General features: G+C 29.3%; 1 protein-coding gene across 1 annotated transcript; it reads right to left on the bottom strand.

The window, feature by feature from the left end:
- Positions 1-13,597: 13,597 nt before the first annotated feature.
- On the bottom strand, positions 13,598-18,853 carry LOC119676864. The gene has a single exon (XM_038088123.1). The coding sequence runs from the start codon at positions 18,851-18,853 to the stop codon at positions 13,598-13,600; it is 5,256 nt and encodes a 1,751-aa protein (XP_037944051.1).
- Between the last annotated feature and the right edge of the window lie 281 nt (positions 18,854-19,134).

Raw genomic sequence — 19,134 nt, 5'->3', positions numbered from 1 at the left:
TGAACAAAAATACGTTCACAAGTTGAAATAACATTAAATAGTGTATTAATACAATATTATAACGTGTTCGTTAATTAAGTAAAATCATAAATATGTGAAAACAAATGGAAAAAAGTGTGAAAATTGTGAACGAAGGAAGGAAAATTTTGTGCATGAAAAATTTTCGATATCTATATCAATGTGAAAAATTCTCATTTCCATGTACATAATATAGAAAAGAAGCAGATAAGATGAAAATTTTTGTGTGAAAATTGTGTGATTCGCGAATTAAAAAAATAGTACGTAAAAAAATTATTAATTTTTCACGCAAAACGACGTTAAAATATTTAAAAATGCCGATTAAAAATTAAATGTGAATTGCTTAATATTATTGGATATGTAATAAATAGAATAAAATGTAGGTATAATGTAGGTTTGTGTAAGTGTGAAGTGATAAACTTGTGAAAAAATTACTTATATCCGTACTTATATATCAACATATAAAATTAATTAAAAATATTTTTTTTTTAAGACAAAAATAAAAATATAGTAATTATAGGAAATCAAAATTAAAAAAAAAGAAGAAGAAAAGAAAAAATTGCTTAGGCTTTTTGAACATTTATATGGGAAAGTATTGAAATTTGCAACGGGAGCAGAAATGGTTGTAGTCAAAAATTTTTTCTCTATCTATTGCGATTTACGAGTACGAATGTGGTTAGTTTTTGTAATTGTTTTTGTTGTAATCGCTCTCAGTGGAGAGTAGCAGTGTTAGTGTTCTCTTTTATGTTAAAAAAGGATTTCACTTTCTTTTTGAAATAGCTTCCACAATAGCGATACATATATTTTTATAATATTATATTAAAAATAATTTTCATTGTTCTTCCTTTAATTATTAATACTCGTAATTGAAACATACATATATCACAAATACTGGAGACGATACAGCTTCACACAAACCACAGTTTGTTGCAATTTATATTTTTATTTCAAATTATATACTTACATTATGTATACTATAGATATAATTTATATATTTGAAACACATGAACATAAATACTCATGTATCAATATCAAACTATCAATTAGTAGAACCCATGCAAAATTATTTCCTTTTCATTACGTATTTTTAAATCGTATATCCTTAAATAAATACTTGAAATACATATTTGCATATGTAGTATAGGCATGAGTATTTGTGTTCTTAAAAAAACAAAGAAAAAAACAAAAACAAAAACAATAGTAATAACAACAAAAAAGCACACACACTTGCTCATATCCTAACTATGGGAATTATTAGCATTGCCAAGTGCTATGTGCCTTTTGGCTAATACGTATTCATACTACTTTTTAAACAACGAAGCTTTAACTCTGTTTTGCAAAAGTCAAATGACATTTTTCTCTATTGTGAGATGACGTCCTATAATAAATAGGATGCAACGAATTATAAAAGAAAGGATATTAATAAGAAAGGAACACCTAAACCAATGACTCTCGATGGAGTGTGAAATAGTTTTATGCAATTAATATTTATTATATATGTTATTATAGGAGTACTTATAAAATAATTATTTAAATTTTTCTTCTTATTTGTAAATCTATATTCATTTCGTCCTTTTTCACTGTGTTTTCAGTGATAAGTTTTTATTTTGTGAAAGAAGAATGAAGTTAGAAAATTTATCTTTTAAATCTAATGGTTTAGAAAAAATACGTATAAACCTCAACAACCTCTGCTCACTTCTTTGTGGATGAGAAAATTTTCATATGAAAGTAGAAAAAATAAAAATAATAGCAATGGTTCAGACTCTTTTCAAGTTTTCGTAAGATATTTTATTTTACTTCTATATATTACGTACTAAAATATTTATTTGAAACATTTATATATGTTATACTTTAATGGCTTTTAAGTTATTAACTTTGTTTGGTATTAAATATTTTATATATATTAAGCATCTTCCATTGACGGTTGGGTGTAAACTCGTTACTATTTACTTCATTTTTTGTTTTTTCTGTGAAATAGTAAGAGTCAATATTGATTTAAGATTTAAGTGAAATTTGCATCTCAGGATAGTTCCATTCAAATATACAATTATAATTTCATTAGATAGAAAACTTCACCATAAGGAAATACATAATCCTCGAGTATTATTGTGCATTCTGTGCATAAAATAATGTAAACTTTCAATAAAGAATTATAAATACTCTAAAAGAACATTATTATAAAATAAGGATATATACTTATATAGATATTTTAGCATTTGTAAACACATTCAACAAGAATTCAATGCATATACTCGCTGATAATATGCTTCTCTCTTCGAATTTTATAGTTAAACCTAAGTAAAAAACACAAAGTTCTGTATTTGTATATATATCTGTATATCTACATGTACATATATAGACATATGTATTCAGATAAATTATATTCCCAACAAAAAACTTCCCATATATAATAAGTTTTCGATAAATCTAAACGGGAAGTTTGTAAAGTGTTCTTTCTCTTTAGCCTGTGTACATTGCTCTCAGTGCGTGAAAGTATGGTGAAAAAATAAATGCGCAATGCTGTAAAAAATCGCACGTAAACTATTTTAAATAAAATATAATGAATTTTCTTAAATAAAATTCAAAATTACTCTATTAAACTTAAAGACCATAAATAAGTTCACACAACAAATAAGTTAAATACACAAAATATAAAAATATATTAATGAAATGCTATCTCATTCTATTAATCTATAATTAGTAATGAATTAGGAATAAGAACATTTATATTAAAATAAAGTTAACAAATAAAAATAAAAGAGAAATGTGTAGAAATAATAACTTAAATATATTTATATGTACATTTCATTAAAAGTTCACTCCTCTAATATTTTTGTGAAAGTATAAATGCTTTCCTGTCATTTTATTATCCTTAAATATTCACACTCTGTTGATATCAGTTTTTTTTTCGAACATAGGTATATTATAATTTGATTTTCTAAGTGGAAAAAGATTATTGGGAAATTTTTAAATATTCGATATTGAGAGCACACACTCATCGCGTATAAAGGGATAAAATACTCAGACTGGAACGTGCTATAATGCTCCGAAAGAATGAGTGGTAAGCTCTTTTCAAAATCGTTTTAATAGCAAAAGGCCGAAATGCACATATATTTACGCATCTATATATTTCTTTCTGTATATATTTATAAAGTTTCGTATGTATAAAACATAAGGAAAATTTTGCCACATTCTCACACGCATCGCGTACAACATTTTCGTAGTGTTCATGGAGTATTTATTATCTTTGTGTCGTTTATAAAATTTATTTTTGGGGGTGCGGCGTAGAGCCAACAGCAACAAATATTCTGGCTGAAATTATTTTACTTGTTTGATATCCCGTGCATGTGTTTTTGGATCGGAACGGTTTTCAGTAATAGTACCAAATTCTAAAAATAAGTTAAATAAAAAAATTGAAAATAGTGGTAGATTTTAATATCACAAATCCAACATGTGTTTGCTAAATAATTAAAAAGGCTCAGGGGAAGGAATGTGAAATTTACTTTATTCTTCCTTAATATTCCCTGCGAATAGACTGTGCGTATATATTTATATCCATTAACACAAAAAAAGACAAATGTCAATTTTAAGATTATATTTACAATCTGGCATCTATATAAATGGGATCTTCAAATAGTAAATATCTTGTAGAGTAATACGGTACTAATCAACTAAAGTCAATGGAACTTATAAAGAGAAATGTTTGACATATAAAGTGAAAGATTTAAAACGTTTCACTTTACATTCATATTGTTCTGAATGGTATAAATAACAGAAAATCTTGCCAACACAGAATATAAGAATTGAGTGTATGAGGTCACACTATTTAAATAGTTTTGAATAAGTGCAATAACAGAAGTTCTCTCGAACACAGAATATCAGAATTCATGAGTTAGAACCTTCTATGTCACTTCATTTATATAGCTCTGAATGAATGCAATAACAGAAGATATCGCTAACACAGAATCTCAAAATCATGAGTCATAGAATTTTATGTCACTCCATGTAAATAGTTCTGGATGATTGCAGTAACAAAACTATTGCGTACTCAAGCTAAAAAATATATTTGTCTATATTGTCCCTTGTCTATATTGTCTTTTTTCCATTTATTTTTATATAAAACTTATTTAAAATATATTAAACCTAGTCAATTACTACATTGTCTTGGAAATAATAGTTCTCTTTACGTTTGATAATAAACTATTCCAGATTTTTTTAAAGAAATAAATAATCTTCTTATGGTTATATGGTTATAATGCATTGTTTTATTAAGGATTAGTTAATTAATTAGGTAAATGCTTACTATTTCAAAAGATTAATTGTAAATAACAAAATTTTCTTAACATTATTCATTAAGATCATTAGGTCAGACTATAAAAATAAATGCAGTTCTCAATGAAACAATTCAAATGATCAAAATTTAAATATAAATACCTATTAAACCATTCATTTTAATTACATTTTAATTTTATTATTTTAGTTAAGTAATCAATTATTATTGGGTATTATTTGGTAAAACTACTTGGCGCATTTACTACTTTACTATATATTAATTTAATTTTTAATAAATTTTTAATTGAATAGTGAATAGTGAACTTTAGTGAACTTAAAATATATACATATATTCATATCTGTGCATAGACGCACCCATATATTATAACAACAACAATGAAGCAAAAGAGCTACCACAGAAAAGAAAAAGGGAGATAAAAAAAAAGTTTTTATTTGTTTTTAATAATTGTTTAAACATAAAATTATATTATTAAACAAATTAACTTTAAAAGTAGTCTATATATGTATGATATAAAAGAAAATTTATTTGTCATCAGTATATAATAAAAAAAAAAAATTTCTAAAAACACTCGAATTAATTATAATATAAAATTAATAAAAAGTTATTTAATATATTTTTTCACCAAGAAGAATCGTGAAACACAATAGTTTTTTTGAACAACAAATATTTTTATTAGTTCTTATATAATATATTTTAAATGAAATTTTGATAATTGCAGAAAAAATTTAATATTATAGCTGCAGAAATATTTTCTTAAGGAATAATCAATTGTGTACCTAATATATAATCTGTAAATTAATATTCTACCGATTTGAAACCCACACACCATTGAAAATATCCAAACTAAAACAAAACTACATCAAGAACAAATAATAAATATATAATACAAAAAACAAAAAAAAAAATACAGCTAATTGTAATTATTATTTAATCGTAATCGAATTCCTATTATATTTTAACGAAACGTAAACAAGTTAGTAATATAAAAGTTTATAACAAAACCAAGTAAACAACTATAATAATATACATCAAAATAAAAAAGTTAAAAATAAAAAATAAAAACGTCGAAAAACCGACAAAAATTGCAAAACATAGAAAAATAGAACGGAAAGAAAATAAAAAAACGCTTAACTCACTTTCCGGCCAAATGTCTGGATGTACAAATGGATGAAAATGCTGCAGTCGTCGTTGTCGTCGTCGCCATTTTGTCATCAATATTATCGAAATCAACAGCAGCAGCAGCAGCAGCAACAACAACAACAACAAAAGCAATTAGGACGAAAGCCGCAACAAATTCAAAAAACAAAATTGCAACCTCAACAACTTCAACAAAATCAGCAACAATTAAAACAGCAACGACAGTTATTCTTACTCTTATTGCAACTAAATTATTATCATATACTCAAACATCTAATAATAAAACAACAACCAAAACAACAACAATATCAACAAAAAAACCAACAAGACATAACAGAAGAACAACAATCACAACCGATATTGCAGAAATTGAAAAATTCACCAATAATCGAACAAGAAGAGCAATTGAAGCAACAACTACTACTAGTACAACAACAACAACAAGAGCAGCAGCATCCGCAACAACAACAACAAAAGCAACAACTAGAAATAACGTATATAAACTGTTCAGTACAATACATTCGTTCACTCCACCACCATCATTACTCCACCAACATTCGTTTCGCTTCAGCACAACCAATTTGATTTAGAAGTTATTCTTAAGCATTAAGCACCCACTTTAACTTTAACACATATTAAATAAAATATATCGAAACTTTTCACTATATAATCGTATACATTATAATATAAAAATTAAAAAACGAAAAAGAAAAAACAAATCGAAATCGTGGATCGACGTCCTATCGGTGCTCTAATCAACACGATCGGTCCAACGATATTCGAAAGTCGAAATTATAAAACACAAAATGGCGAATGGTGGACATACATTTGTGAAGAAGACATTTCATAAGCCAACGTATTGTCATCATTGCTCAGATTTACTTTGGGGTTTAATTGGACAAGGATACATATGTGAAGGTAAGTTTTTCAAACAAACTTAATTTTTACTTTATTTATAATATAGGTTTTACTATTTGTATTCGAACTGTATTCGAAATTAACTATTATTTGCATATATGTTACGCATAATTATAAGAAATTTTAATAATATTTTTTAGTTTTCTATATGTTTATGTATGTTTTCTTTGATAATATAATCATTAGTACTAGTTATTGTCAGAACTACATCAGTGTAGAATGTTTAATTATTAGAATATTATCATGATAATATATATTACCGTATCTCATGCAGGGCAAGAGCAGAAATGCTCATAAATTTTTCAATTTAAATAGATCTTAAATTGGATCAATATATCCCTGGATCAACACATGCTAGGTAAATGCCACTTTCCAAAGTTTGGATTAGAGGACACTGACAGTTGCAGATTCCGTGAAATGCAGAATAAAAGTTTAATTTCTTTTATTTACTCGTATTCTGGATTTTCAAGAAAATCAATGAATGAAGTAATGAAACATTAAAGAGTTTTAAATAAAAGGATATTGCTAAGTTTATTCATACGCTTTGTCTAGAGATATCACAATGGTTATCAAAGGTTAATAATACTAATATTATTATTTTTAAAAATAATTGTAGTTTATGCATTTTAGATTTTGTTTGCTTATATTAATTTAAATTAATAATAGAGAAGCTATTATAACTCGTATGTTGAATATATTATAGTTTTGAGAGTCGTGTTGCTTCTACTCCTAAAAATCTTTTGTTTTCACTGTTCATTAATGAAGGTTTCGAAGAATGTTTCCTTCGAAAACAATGTTTTTAAACACTTTCGAACACTTTTAAAGAATAAACTTTGAGGATATTTAACGGTTGAAACTAAATCCTCCATTTATTGAAAATTCATTTAATTTAAATTTGTGGATAGAAAATATCTTGTATACATATATATATGTAAATATGTGAGTATGTATATGAACCTACTTATATGTTAATGTTAACTGCATTTATAATGTTGTAAAACCAGCCAGATTAGTTTAATATATATTGATTAAAAGTGATAAATAATAATATATAAGATTAGTTAAATTTTATTAAGAGTTTTATGCAATATTAAGATTTTAATTTATATTTATTTATAAAGAAGTTCATTTTTTATATGCATATTTACATTGTGGCCAAAAATATCATGTGAGTTAATTAAACTTTCTGCCCTCTTGAGACAGGCAAGTCATTTTTATATCTTTTTTTTTTTTTGAAAACAACAGAAATTATGTGTTATAAATACAATTACGTTTGAGGTGTTATGTATCTAAAAATAAAATATATTTTTAAAATAATAGAAAAACGAAAAGCACGAGAACCCAAAATTAAAACAGCAAACTTAAAAAGTCAGCGGATCAGTGGATATGCAATAATATAAAAGTGCTGTAATTGCAAGAAAAACATGCATTCGAATTTTAGCCGCCAATGTCTGATTTGAAACTGTTCTCGCATATCAAAATATTTAAGTGTAACTAAGTAAACTAAACGAATTATGTGTTTTTTATGTGCTTTATTCTTAAAATGTATTTTGTTAATAGATTTTAAAAACAAACTTAAAATCAGTTTGCTGCATACCTCACTTATCTGATTAAAATATACATCAAATACTTCCCATTAAGCAAGTGCAGGGTTGTTAGTGGGATGTGTCCATGTGTGTAGTAGAAAGAAAGCATTGATTTTCAGTAAATGTACTCAAGCTACAGTCGCAAAAGGCTTTATTCGCTTAAGCACTTGAAAGCGAAAGAGCAATATCACGGCTATTTCCAATTCTTCTTAAATAAACACAACAAAACTAAGAGTATAATTAGAAAAATAAAAATAAAAATAAACAAAATGATTCCCTCCACTAAAAAAAAATGTATATTTAACATAAATATTTTTTTAGTTTCATTTTATTGATTTCAATGTACAAATTTTCAAAAATCGACAACACTTCCTGTACTGTACCCCTACATTTTAATCGTTGGTACATGCACATCTGTGCACGACCGATTGTGCGCGTATTCCAAAATTACGCGGATATTTTGATGACGTCGATGGATATAAAATTTAAAAAGTTCAAATGTACAATTTTAAAATTTTTTATTTTTTATTTTTTATTTTTCATTTTTTATTAAATTTGTTGCAAACAAGAAAAACTTGCTTTTGATACATCGTTTGGGTTAAGGGGCGTATACTTAATTTTTTGATATTATATTGAAAAGTTTGGGAGGATTAAATATAATTCATATATATATATATATATATCGCGACAAAAATGTTTAAGCGATCTTAAAATTTATAATTGATTTAATAATATGTTAATTGAAGGCATTTGTGATTTCTAAATTGGCATTTTGTGCGCCATAAGTTTCATGACCGACTATATAGTAAGGTTAGACGATTTTGGTATGGAAGTATTGAAATCGTAGCAATAAAAAGATAAAGTTTAAGCTTAAAACATTTGAAAAAATTATATTATATGAGTTAATTGATGAAAGGTACATATATAATGAATTATACATATATATAATTTGTGTACGTATAGAGTAAAAATAAAACATAAATTATAAATTTTATATTCAGAAAATATTAATAGTACAATAAATTGCCTACAATTTTTGCTGTAGAAATATATAGTATATATATAGTATAATATATGGAAAGTAATATATACTGAATTTATATAATTATTTTTCGAAACCAGGCAACAAAAAAAAAACAAATTATAAGCATATTGTGTTCCGAAATCATTTGTCGTCAAAGATGACGTTATATCGTTCAAAATGAAAGCTCCAAGAAAATTCTTGTCTCAAAGAAAATGGTGAAATGACATAGACTATAGCAACAGCGAATCATGAGCCAACGATGATGATATGTGTGTTTCCATATTAGCTTCCATAATTGAATAGTAGATATGTATCAAAGTAGTTGGTATAATAACTTATTTTAAATTCAATATTTATACTGTATATACTGTATACTGTATATAATATCTATACTGTTTATAATTTGTTAAGTTTTGTACATTAATAGAATACATAGGGCAAAATAATTAAAAGTAGAAAACTATAATATAGTATATATGTACTAATTGTATTAATTGAGTACCATCTTAGCATATAATTTTACTATATTCCTCCAAGCCTTACAATTATATAATTTAATTTAAAAATAAGGATGATCGTTCTGAAATTCATCTTACTAATCAAGATATATTTAATACACAGACACTCGTTCATTTTAGGTATACAGACACTCCTTTCAGGTATTGTCTTTGACTTCTATATAATTCATAAAATAGCAAATTTATTAATATTAAATTGATGATTTTTATAATAAATCAGGTTTTTGTTAGTTAAAAAATTTTTATCTCGTTCAATTAGAATAAATATATTTTAATTTTCTTTTTTGATAACATAATTATGACAAAATATTTGGTAATATAATACATAATTCCACATTGTATTTGAATACGCAAAGACTTCTGTTTTAAACATAAATATTTCATAACTTTTATTGGTTTGGAATAACTATTAAATTATATCAGCAACTAAAGCTCAGTTTATGGTGTAGAAAATCGATTTCAACCTTTCAAAATCTTATCACTTTGCTATTTCGACTAAATTAAACATTTGAGTTCTCTGCCATTTCTCTCAAATCTAGTTGATTCAATATAAAAGTATAAAACTGAAATAACATAACTTCTTTTTTTTCTTCATAAACAAAGAAAATATATTATAGAATTTTCTCACTGAATTATTTTTATATGGTGAACTCCTTCTACCTTTTAGATCCATGCCTTGCAACATTGCAAATTTGCAAATATTTAAATGGCCTTAATTGAATATAAATAAAATTTGCTGCATACTCCACCGGCAAGATTTTTTAATTTCAAGCCACTAATTCAGTTTAAAATTTAATTTAATAATAGTGGAAAATCCGCACGACTTTCCAACGTCTTGCGCCGCGCTAAACGCATAAACGTAATACGTAAGGGATGACGTTGATGCAGAAGGTGACAAAGTGCAACAAAAATATACGAGAAACAAAAAATGAATAATAAAAAATTTTTATTGTAGGCATGCAATAATGTTAACGTTATTCGAATCACATCAAGTGAAATTCTCGAAAAAAAAGGAAAAAATTGATGAAAAGTGATGAGAACAACATTAAGTGAAGGAAATAATAGCAGAAAGTAGGTCAAAGGTAGAATATTCAGTGAAATGACACACGAATATATACGATTACTTAATACATGTTGCACGATATATTGATTCAAACGTACTATACACTATGGCATACACTATATTCGTGTTACTGATCTCTTTTATTATGCATTCATTGTCAGATATGGTCTAAGTAAACCCAAAGATACATTTTTTCAAGCGTTTAATAAGCATTAATAATATAAGCATATGCTAATATGTGACGTATTAACATTGTCAATTGCAACATAGACAACCCACAACTTTCAAATGAAAAAAATTGTTTTTATTTTTAATATCTATTGTTTTTTTAATATCTATTTTTATTAATTAATAGGTAAGCAGAGTTTATTTAACGTAAATGTTAGCGTAAGCAAAACGTAAACGTCTGCAACCTTTAAATAAAACTAAAACTAAAACAAAAACCCATAAAAAACAATTTAACAATAAGCAAAAGAGCAACAGCAGAACATTAAGCAAAACGTGAAACATTTAATGAAACAGTTACGTATGCAGCAAGTACAGTACGAAGGGCTTAAAGTGCGTCACTAGTGGCCGTAATATTATTCGTAGTGTACGTCGTTCTTGTCGTTTTTGTCGTTTTTGTGTATGAATCGGCAATAAAATTGTTTAATTTTGTGTATAATGCATCGATTATGAATGGCGCGAAATTTAATGGCATAAGTATAAGTAAAATACAGAATACAGAAAATTAACGGAATGAAAAGAAAAACAATATAAACGATTAGCAAATTTTTACTATTAATATTTACCCTTGCATTGATAATTTGGCAGCACTGTTTCCTCTTCTTGTGTTCGCATTCGCATTCGCATTCGTATTGTGTATTTTTTGTGTACGACTCTTGTCTATAGTTTCGTTTGTTTACGCTTGTGCTTTTGTTTGGATCGGTTTTGATCATTTTACACATATCAACAGCCGTCATGGCTGCCAAAGACGTATTTTATATCCTTGATTGTTATATTTTATTTAGGCGCGCATAAGTGTTGTACATTTGAAAGTGTATTTATTTACATATGGGTATTTTCACAACTAATACATACTCATGCCATATACAGACACATTTAATAATTTTATACATCAGCAATTGTTTAATTGTTTTTGTTTTGATACAAAATAAAATCAAACATTGCTTTTCCATTTAATTTTGTTTATTTTATATTAACAGTTGAGTTTCCAATAAATAAAAAGTTTATTTCGTTTATTTACATTATTTTATAGTTTTTGAATTGTGCTAAAAATAATTTATACAATTTTCGTTTTCATATAAATAAATTTAAATGCTGAGCTGAGCTGAGCCGAACAACGTATCTGTTGATATGAAAAATTAAACATTTTGCGTGTGCTAGAATAATACGTAATAATTGTCCTCGAAGGTATTTGATACGAAATATAAAATGGAATTAATTTTAAATTTAAACAAAAAAACTGGGGGTATTTGGTTTGATTATTTTTATTTATTTTTTATAATTATTAAACTACTGCACACGATTATTTCTGCTACAAATGGACAACAGTGCGTATGATGAACATTATAAATATAAAGAAAATTTATTTTGAATTTCTTAATATAATTTTGAAATATGCATAAAAGGATACACATAATAAATTTAAATAACACTTTAAGTTTTTACGTATCTTAAATAAACACACAAAATATAATAATATTTCAAAATGTTTATATATGTATGTACACAATATATAAATACTAGATAGATAGATAAATAGATAGATAGATAGATAGATGGATAGATAGATACTTCTTTATTATTCAATTTCAAAATTTTTTCACATAAATATTATGCCTTAAATCTAAAAACATTGGATAGATTTACTTAAAAATATATTGAAAAATAAAGAATACGAAACTTACTGCCGGAGGAATTGGATTTGTTTAAATTTGCCTTCTAACTTAAAATTATTCACAATTCAAAAATGAAAATATAAAGAATTCAAATTAAAAGCTTATGTTTTGAATTTTAATTAAAAAGTATCAAATTCGTTTATAATTAGTTTTCTGTATATCAAAGCACTACTAATATAGTTAATCAATCTTTTCCAATCAGGATCACCCCCATTAGGCACAGTCATTACTTTCTCTTCCACTAAAGATTCTCTTTCAAAACAAATTCGTTTAAAAGGCCCTAATATAGGACAATGGCCTAAGAACTGTATATAAATACTTTTTATTATTAAATATTCTTTGCTATACCTGTGCATATTTACTACGTCATACATATGATTTGTATTATTCTATGTGCTTTGCTAAACCTTAAATAAAAAATTTGGTATTTTTTATTAAATTTAAAATATCAGACAGTGGAAAAGGTGTACTCTGAAAATAGACATAAAAACAATGTCTGCAAATGTGCAATACATGTAGTTCTAAATTAATTATTAACTATTTGATATTATTATTTGAACTAATTTCTAACGTTTCTTTTTTTGCATTACTTCGAGGAGTGCCTCTTTTATGTGGGTTTTTGAAGTCTTGTGATTTTTGATCTGTATCCAGACCTCCACTTCTCCATCGTATTTTCTTGGTATCGGCACTATTTATTATTCTAGTTTCTGGTTCTCCTTTCTATGTCTTATTTCTTCCTTTTGAGGACCAATTTCCAATGGTTCTTTTTGTAATTTCAATGTATGTGTTTTGATATGATAATATTTTTTATCACTTTGTAATTATTTATTTATATATTGTTTCGAAATGATAATATTTTATATAAATGTACATTCTTATTTATTTTACAAAATTTGAAAATTTATAAACGAGTGAACCAAAGAAACAAATGCGTGCGTCTTCGCCAACGATCAACCGGTAAGAGAGAGTTGCAAATTTTGATACAAAGCATAAAAGGCAAAAAAGCAAGAACAAAGATTTAATAAAGCAAAAATGAAATGCAAATCACCTTTCAAACAAACAGTGTTGCAGTGTAAAACAATGTTAAAAATAATTATTACTACTCTAAACATCCTCCCCCGGTTGAAAGGCTCAGACTTTAAACATATTTATCGTCTATTGGAAGAACTGCCACCTTCCTTACTGCACGTTTGATAATTCCTATATTCGTGCGTATTTCCGCCACTCGAGCCACATTGTCAGATCCGCATATTATGCTGGTGATGCGGCCTAAATGCCATTTAAGAGGTGGAACATTGTCTTCATGTATTAGTACTATATCTCCAACACGAACATTTGCTGCAGGTGAGCGCCATTTGCTACGCTCTTGCAATAGGGTGAGGTAGTTGACACTCCACCTTTTCCAAAATATTTGTAGCATATAATTAACTCGTTGCCATCTGTCTAAGCGAGAGAAGTCAGACGTGGTAAGGTTGGGCTCAGATATTGATATTAGCGGACCACCCACCAAAAAATGAGCTGGTGTGAGGACTTCTAAATCGTCTGGATTTTCTGAAATAGAACAAAGAGGGCGAGAATTAAGCACTGCCGATAACTGGCATGCGAGTGTGCGTAATTCTTCAAATGATAAGATTGAAAGTCCAACAGTGCTGTAAAACAAACGCTTTGCAGATTTTATGGCAGCCTCCCAGAGACCACCAAAGTGTGGAGATCTAGGTGGTATAAATTTCCATTCTATGCCATCGCTTAGACAATGCTGATGAATATTTTTAAGATGTTGGCTACTTTCGAACAATTGTTTTACTTCAGCCAACTCGTTCCTTGCACCAACGAAATTCGTGGCATTGTCAGACCAAATTATTTTGGGATTTCCACGAATACAAGTAAAACGTTTCAAAGCAGCTAAGAACGATGATGTAGTTAGATCTTTTACCACTTCTAAATGTACAGCCTTCGTCGAAAAACAAACGAATAAACAGATGTAGCATTTTACTGGAGGTCTGGTTCGCACTTCAGATTTATAATAGAAGGGACCGCAGAAGTCGATACCAGTAGTGTGGAATACTCTATTTGGTTGCACTCTGTCGCGCGGTAGATCTCCCATTATATATTCGACATGTTTTTGCTTAAGTCGAAAACAACGAACACATTTGTTGATAACGCGTGTTATAGTTTTTCGACCACCAATTGGCCAATATTGCAAACGAATTGTGGCGAGCAGACTTTGTGGCCCAGCGTGCAAATTCTTCTGATGAAAATAGGTTATCATTGCGTTTGTGATAACATGAGCTTTTGGAAGTATCATTGGATGGCGAGCCTCGAAACTTAGTAATGAATGTTTTAGTCGACCACCTACACGAATTACTCCAAATGAATCAATAAAAGGATTGAGGGAGTAAAGTTTACTTGAACTATTAACATTTTCTCCTTTTTTTAATATTTTGTATTCAGCAGCGAAATGAGTTTGTTGTATGTTTAAAATCATTAATTTTGTACCCCTTTCAATATCCTGAGGATCAAGTTGGCCAGTTTTCCTTATGGTCTCTTTATGTTTGAGTGACACGAATCGATAAATATATGCGAAAACTATCTGCATTTTATTAAATGAGTTAGCGAATTTACAGGATAGCGTTAAATCTTGCTGACATGTAGTTATTAAAACTCTCCTGCGTCGTTCAGGTAATTCTGCTACGAAAACAGTATTTTGGGGCCAATGTAAATGCGATGTTCTTAAAAACTCAGGTCCTTGTGTCCAAAGTGTTGAGGCTAAAAGTTCATCTGGCGCTGCTCCTCTTGATAAGATATCTGCAGGATTCATAGAAGTTGGTACATGATGCCAATTCATGCCACAGGTAAGAGTTTGAATTTTGCTAATTCTATTAGAGACAAAAACGTTAAAATTGGACGGTTGTTCACGTATCCAAGATAATACCACCATTGAGTCTGACCAGCAATGAAAATCGCATGTAAAATTTATAGTTTTGACGACCATATCAATGAGTTCCGATAAAAGTAGAGCAGCTGAAAGTTCTAGCTTGGGAACTGTAAGTGTCTTTAGTGGTGCAACCTTTGATTTGGAGCATAGTAGATGCGAATCAAATGCACCCGAGCGCTCACACCTGATATATATACATGCACCATAAGCACTCAGACTGGCATCACAGAAACCATGTATCTGCACTTTAGAATTAGGCATTAAAACATAACGAGGGAATTTAAAACTGCTGATAATTGTAAGTTGAGAGCGAAGTTCAATCCATGCTGAGTATAATGCTTGTGGTAGACTCTCATCCCAATGCAATTTGTGTTTCCATAAGGTTTGCATGAAAATTTTAGCCTTGGTGATGATAGGTCCAATTAATCCGATTGGATCATAAAAACGGGCTATAGTTGAGAGAACAGTACGTTTGTTGATTTGCTGGCTACCTACCACTGGAGTAAATGAAAATAAAAAATTGTCGTGGTTTGGATCCCATACTAAACCTAATGCTTTAGTAATATCAGAACCATCTTTAAATTTCAATAATTGTACACGTTCGGATTCAGCGATACCACACAATACTCTTGGATTATTGGAACACCATTTTCTGATCTGGAAACCACCCTTTTTTAATAATTCAGTAGTTTGCCTTCTAATGTTGATTACTTCATCCACGGTGTCGCCGCCTGACATTAAATCATCTACATAAAAATCTCTGAGAACGATTTTAGAACCCAATGGGTATGATTTCTCTTCATCGCGAGCCAGCTGATGCATTGCTCGAATAGCTAAAAATGCAGCTGGCCTTGTTCCATATGTCACAGTGTCCAATTTGAATACCTTTACGTCATCATCGAGATTACTTCTCCACAAAATGCACTGAAGATATTCATCGGGATGTGTAACACGCACGCATCGATACATTTTACAGATATCTCCACAAAGAGCAATTTTAAAATATCGGAATCGAATAATTAATTCAAAGAGTGTGGATTGAATTGTAGGTCCAGACATCAGCAGATCATTAAGAGAAAATCCGGTGGATGTTTTAGCTGACCCATCGAAAACCACACGCAATTTTGTAGTTGTACTTTCATTTTTTAGCACACAATGATGAGGTAAAAAACACGTTGGAACACCTGATGGTAATTGTGCTGGTGACATGTGCTTTAAATTTATATACTCATTAATAAAATCAACATATTGAGTTTTTAAATCAGCATTACGTTGCAACTTTCTTTCTAAACTGTGAAATCGTTGAAGTGCATGATTATAAGAATCTCCGAGTGAGTCGATATTACGCTGCTTAGGAAGTAAAACAGAATATTTACCAGAATCTAACCGAGTAAAATTTTGTTTGAAATGGGTTTCGCAATATGCGTCTTCGTCTGTTAGCGAAGAGTGCGCGTCAAAACAATTTTCTATTTCCCAAAACCTTTTTACAATTTCATTTAACGATTTTTCATTTTCAAATTCCAATTCAGTGGTTGATTTCTTAGCTATAGCTAACGAAAATGAGTGATTGTATTTTGGAATAATACCGCCACCTGATGCTATCCAACCCAGCCTTGTCTTCTGTAACATAAAATTATTTTCCAGACGAATTTGTCCAATACACAATAAGTTAAAAAATAAGCCGCCACCTAGTAACACATCGATTCTCTGTGATTTGAAAAACATCGGATCAGCTAAGGTGATGTTGTTTGGAATTGACCAATCTGAAATGTTTACGTTAAAGTTTGGTTGAGGATCTGTGATAGTTGTTGTAACGATCGCAGTGCATGAAGTTGAATAATCGCCTGAGTGCGATTTTGTAAATAGCTCAACAACCTTGTTTGTTTCAAGTGTAGAATCCCCTATGCCTGATATGGTTGTGTATGTTGTTTTCGTATTTAACTGCAGCAAGTTGACTAAACGAGAAGTTATAAAATTGAGTTGAGACGCAGAATCGAGAATTGCTCTACATGGAACGAAAGTTCCTGAGGAATTTTTGATGAGAATGATTGCAGTAGCTAGTAGCACACTATTTTCAGATAGAAATTCTGGGGCTTTAGGAATAGACGTTACAGAGGACAGTGAGAGCAGCGACGTATTTTTTGAAGTTGATGGCTCTTCCGACCGATTTGCTATATGTATTTCAGGTGCAACGCCTTTCGAATTAATTGGAGATACAGATTGCATATGAAGCAATGAATGATGCTTTGAAGCACAATGACGACAATGTCCAGACTTGCATTTATTCAATGCGTGACCCTTGCGTAAACAATTTAAACATAACAGCAACTTCTTTGCTTCTTTATATCGAAGCGTTGGGGAAAGATTTATAAACAGTGTGCACTTTGTAATATAGTGATCCTTTGAGTCGCAAAATACGCAAGAGATAGTACCCATATTTGCTGCCAAATAACTATATTTTTTAGTAATTTTCTTTCCTACCTGGTGGCTAGGTGTTAGGGAGACCATAGCACCGTCCATATTCTCCAATACACGACACCTTTTTTCTAAGAAGTCAGTCATCATTTCCCACGTTGGCAAATCATGGACGGACAACTCTTCTTCCCATTTAGCCTTTGATTTAGAATCGAGCTTGGCACTGATGATTTGGATCAAGAAATTGTCTGCGATTTGTTCTTTGGTGCCCAATGTTTGTAAAGCACGCATGTGCAAATTGATTCGATCACTAAGCTCTCTTAACTTTGTCGATGATTCATTCGATATATCCCTTGCCCACAAAATTTCCTTGACGTGTGCCTGTAAAATTAAAGGTTTATTATCAAATCTCTTTTTAAGTAATTCTAAAGCCTTAGCATAGTTTGCATCACTTAAACTCAACGATCTAATGATGTCAAATGCTGCGCCCTTTACGCTTGAAAATAAATGTTGTAGTTTTTCTGTTTCAGATAGTTCTTGGTTATTGTGAACTAAGTTTTCAAATATGGCATGAAAACTAGGCCACTCAGTATAATTTCCATCAAACTTTGGTATTTGTAATTCTGGAAGCCTAATTGTATTCGCCATTGACCTGATGTCTTGCTGATTCTCACCTGACGATTTATGTATTGTTGTAGAGCAACTTGGATTGAATGTACGTCTGACTTGAAGCTCATGTTGAAGTTTTGATCGAACTTTCAAGTACAACATATCGAAATCAAACCGGACCATTCCATCAAATTCGGATATGTCCAATTCCTCAAGAGTAGATTGAGTATTTTCAAATTTATTGGCCAGACGCTCCACATGCTCCAGCCGAACAGAAATATCGGAATCACACAAACTGCTTAAATATTCAGGAGTCAGAGTCTCATTGAATGTTGTTAATTGAAACTTTATTGAAGTGGATCTTGATTTTAAGAGAATTTGTGAAGGCTCACTTGAGTGCTCTGTTGCCCCATTTACTTCAACTTCGTCTATCATGATCAATAATTTAACTCGTGTAAATTTCAAATGTAGCGTGTTCGTATTATGAATTAGTTGCACAATTGCACCGAAAATTGCGTTTTGTATTTGCCCGAATTGACAAATATAAATCTTAAACACGACACTTACTAAAATTTATTTTATGACACGATAGCGTAAAATAATATTTGTTCATATACCGATCCAAAATAAAGAAATGCACGATAGCACAAATTGTTTATATATGTCCGATCTGCCGAACTTTAAACTGAAATTAATTGAATATATTTTATGACACG

Source organism: Teleopsis dalmanni, chromosome 2 (genome assembly GCF_002237135.1).
Source record: "Teleopsis dalmanni isolate 2A chromosome 2, ASM223713v2, whole genome shotgun sequence".
In the NCBI taxonomy this organism is placed as follows: domain Eukaryota; kingdom Metazoa; phylum Arthropoda; class Insecta; order Diptera; family Diopsidae; genus Teleopsis; species Teleopsis dalmanni.
Note: the sequence above shows the minus strand (reverse complement) of the source record. Positions and strands in the feature narration are given on the sequence as shown.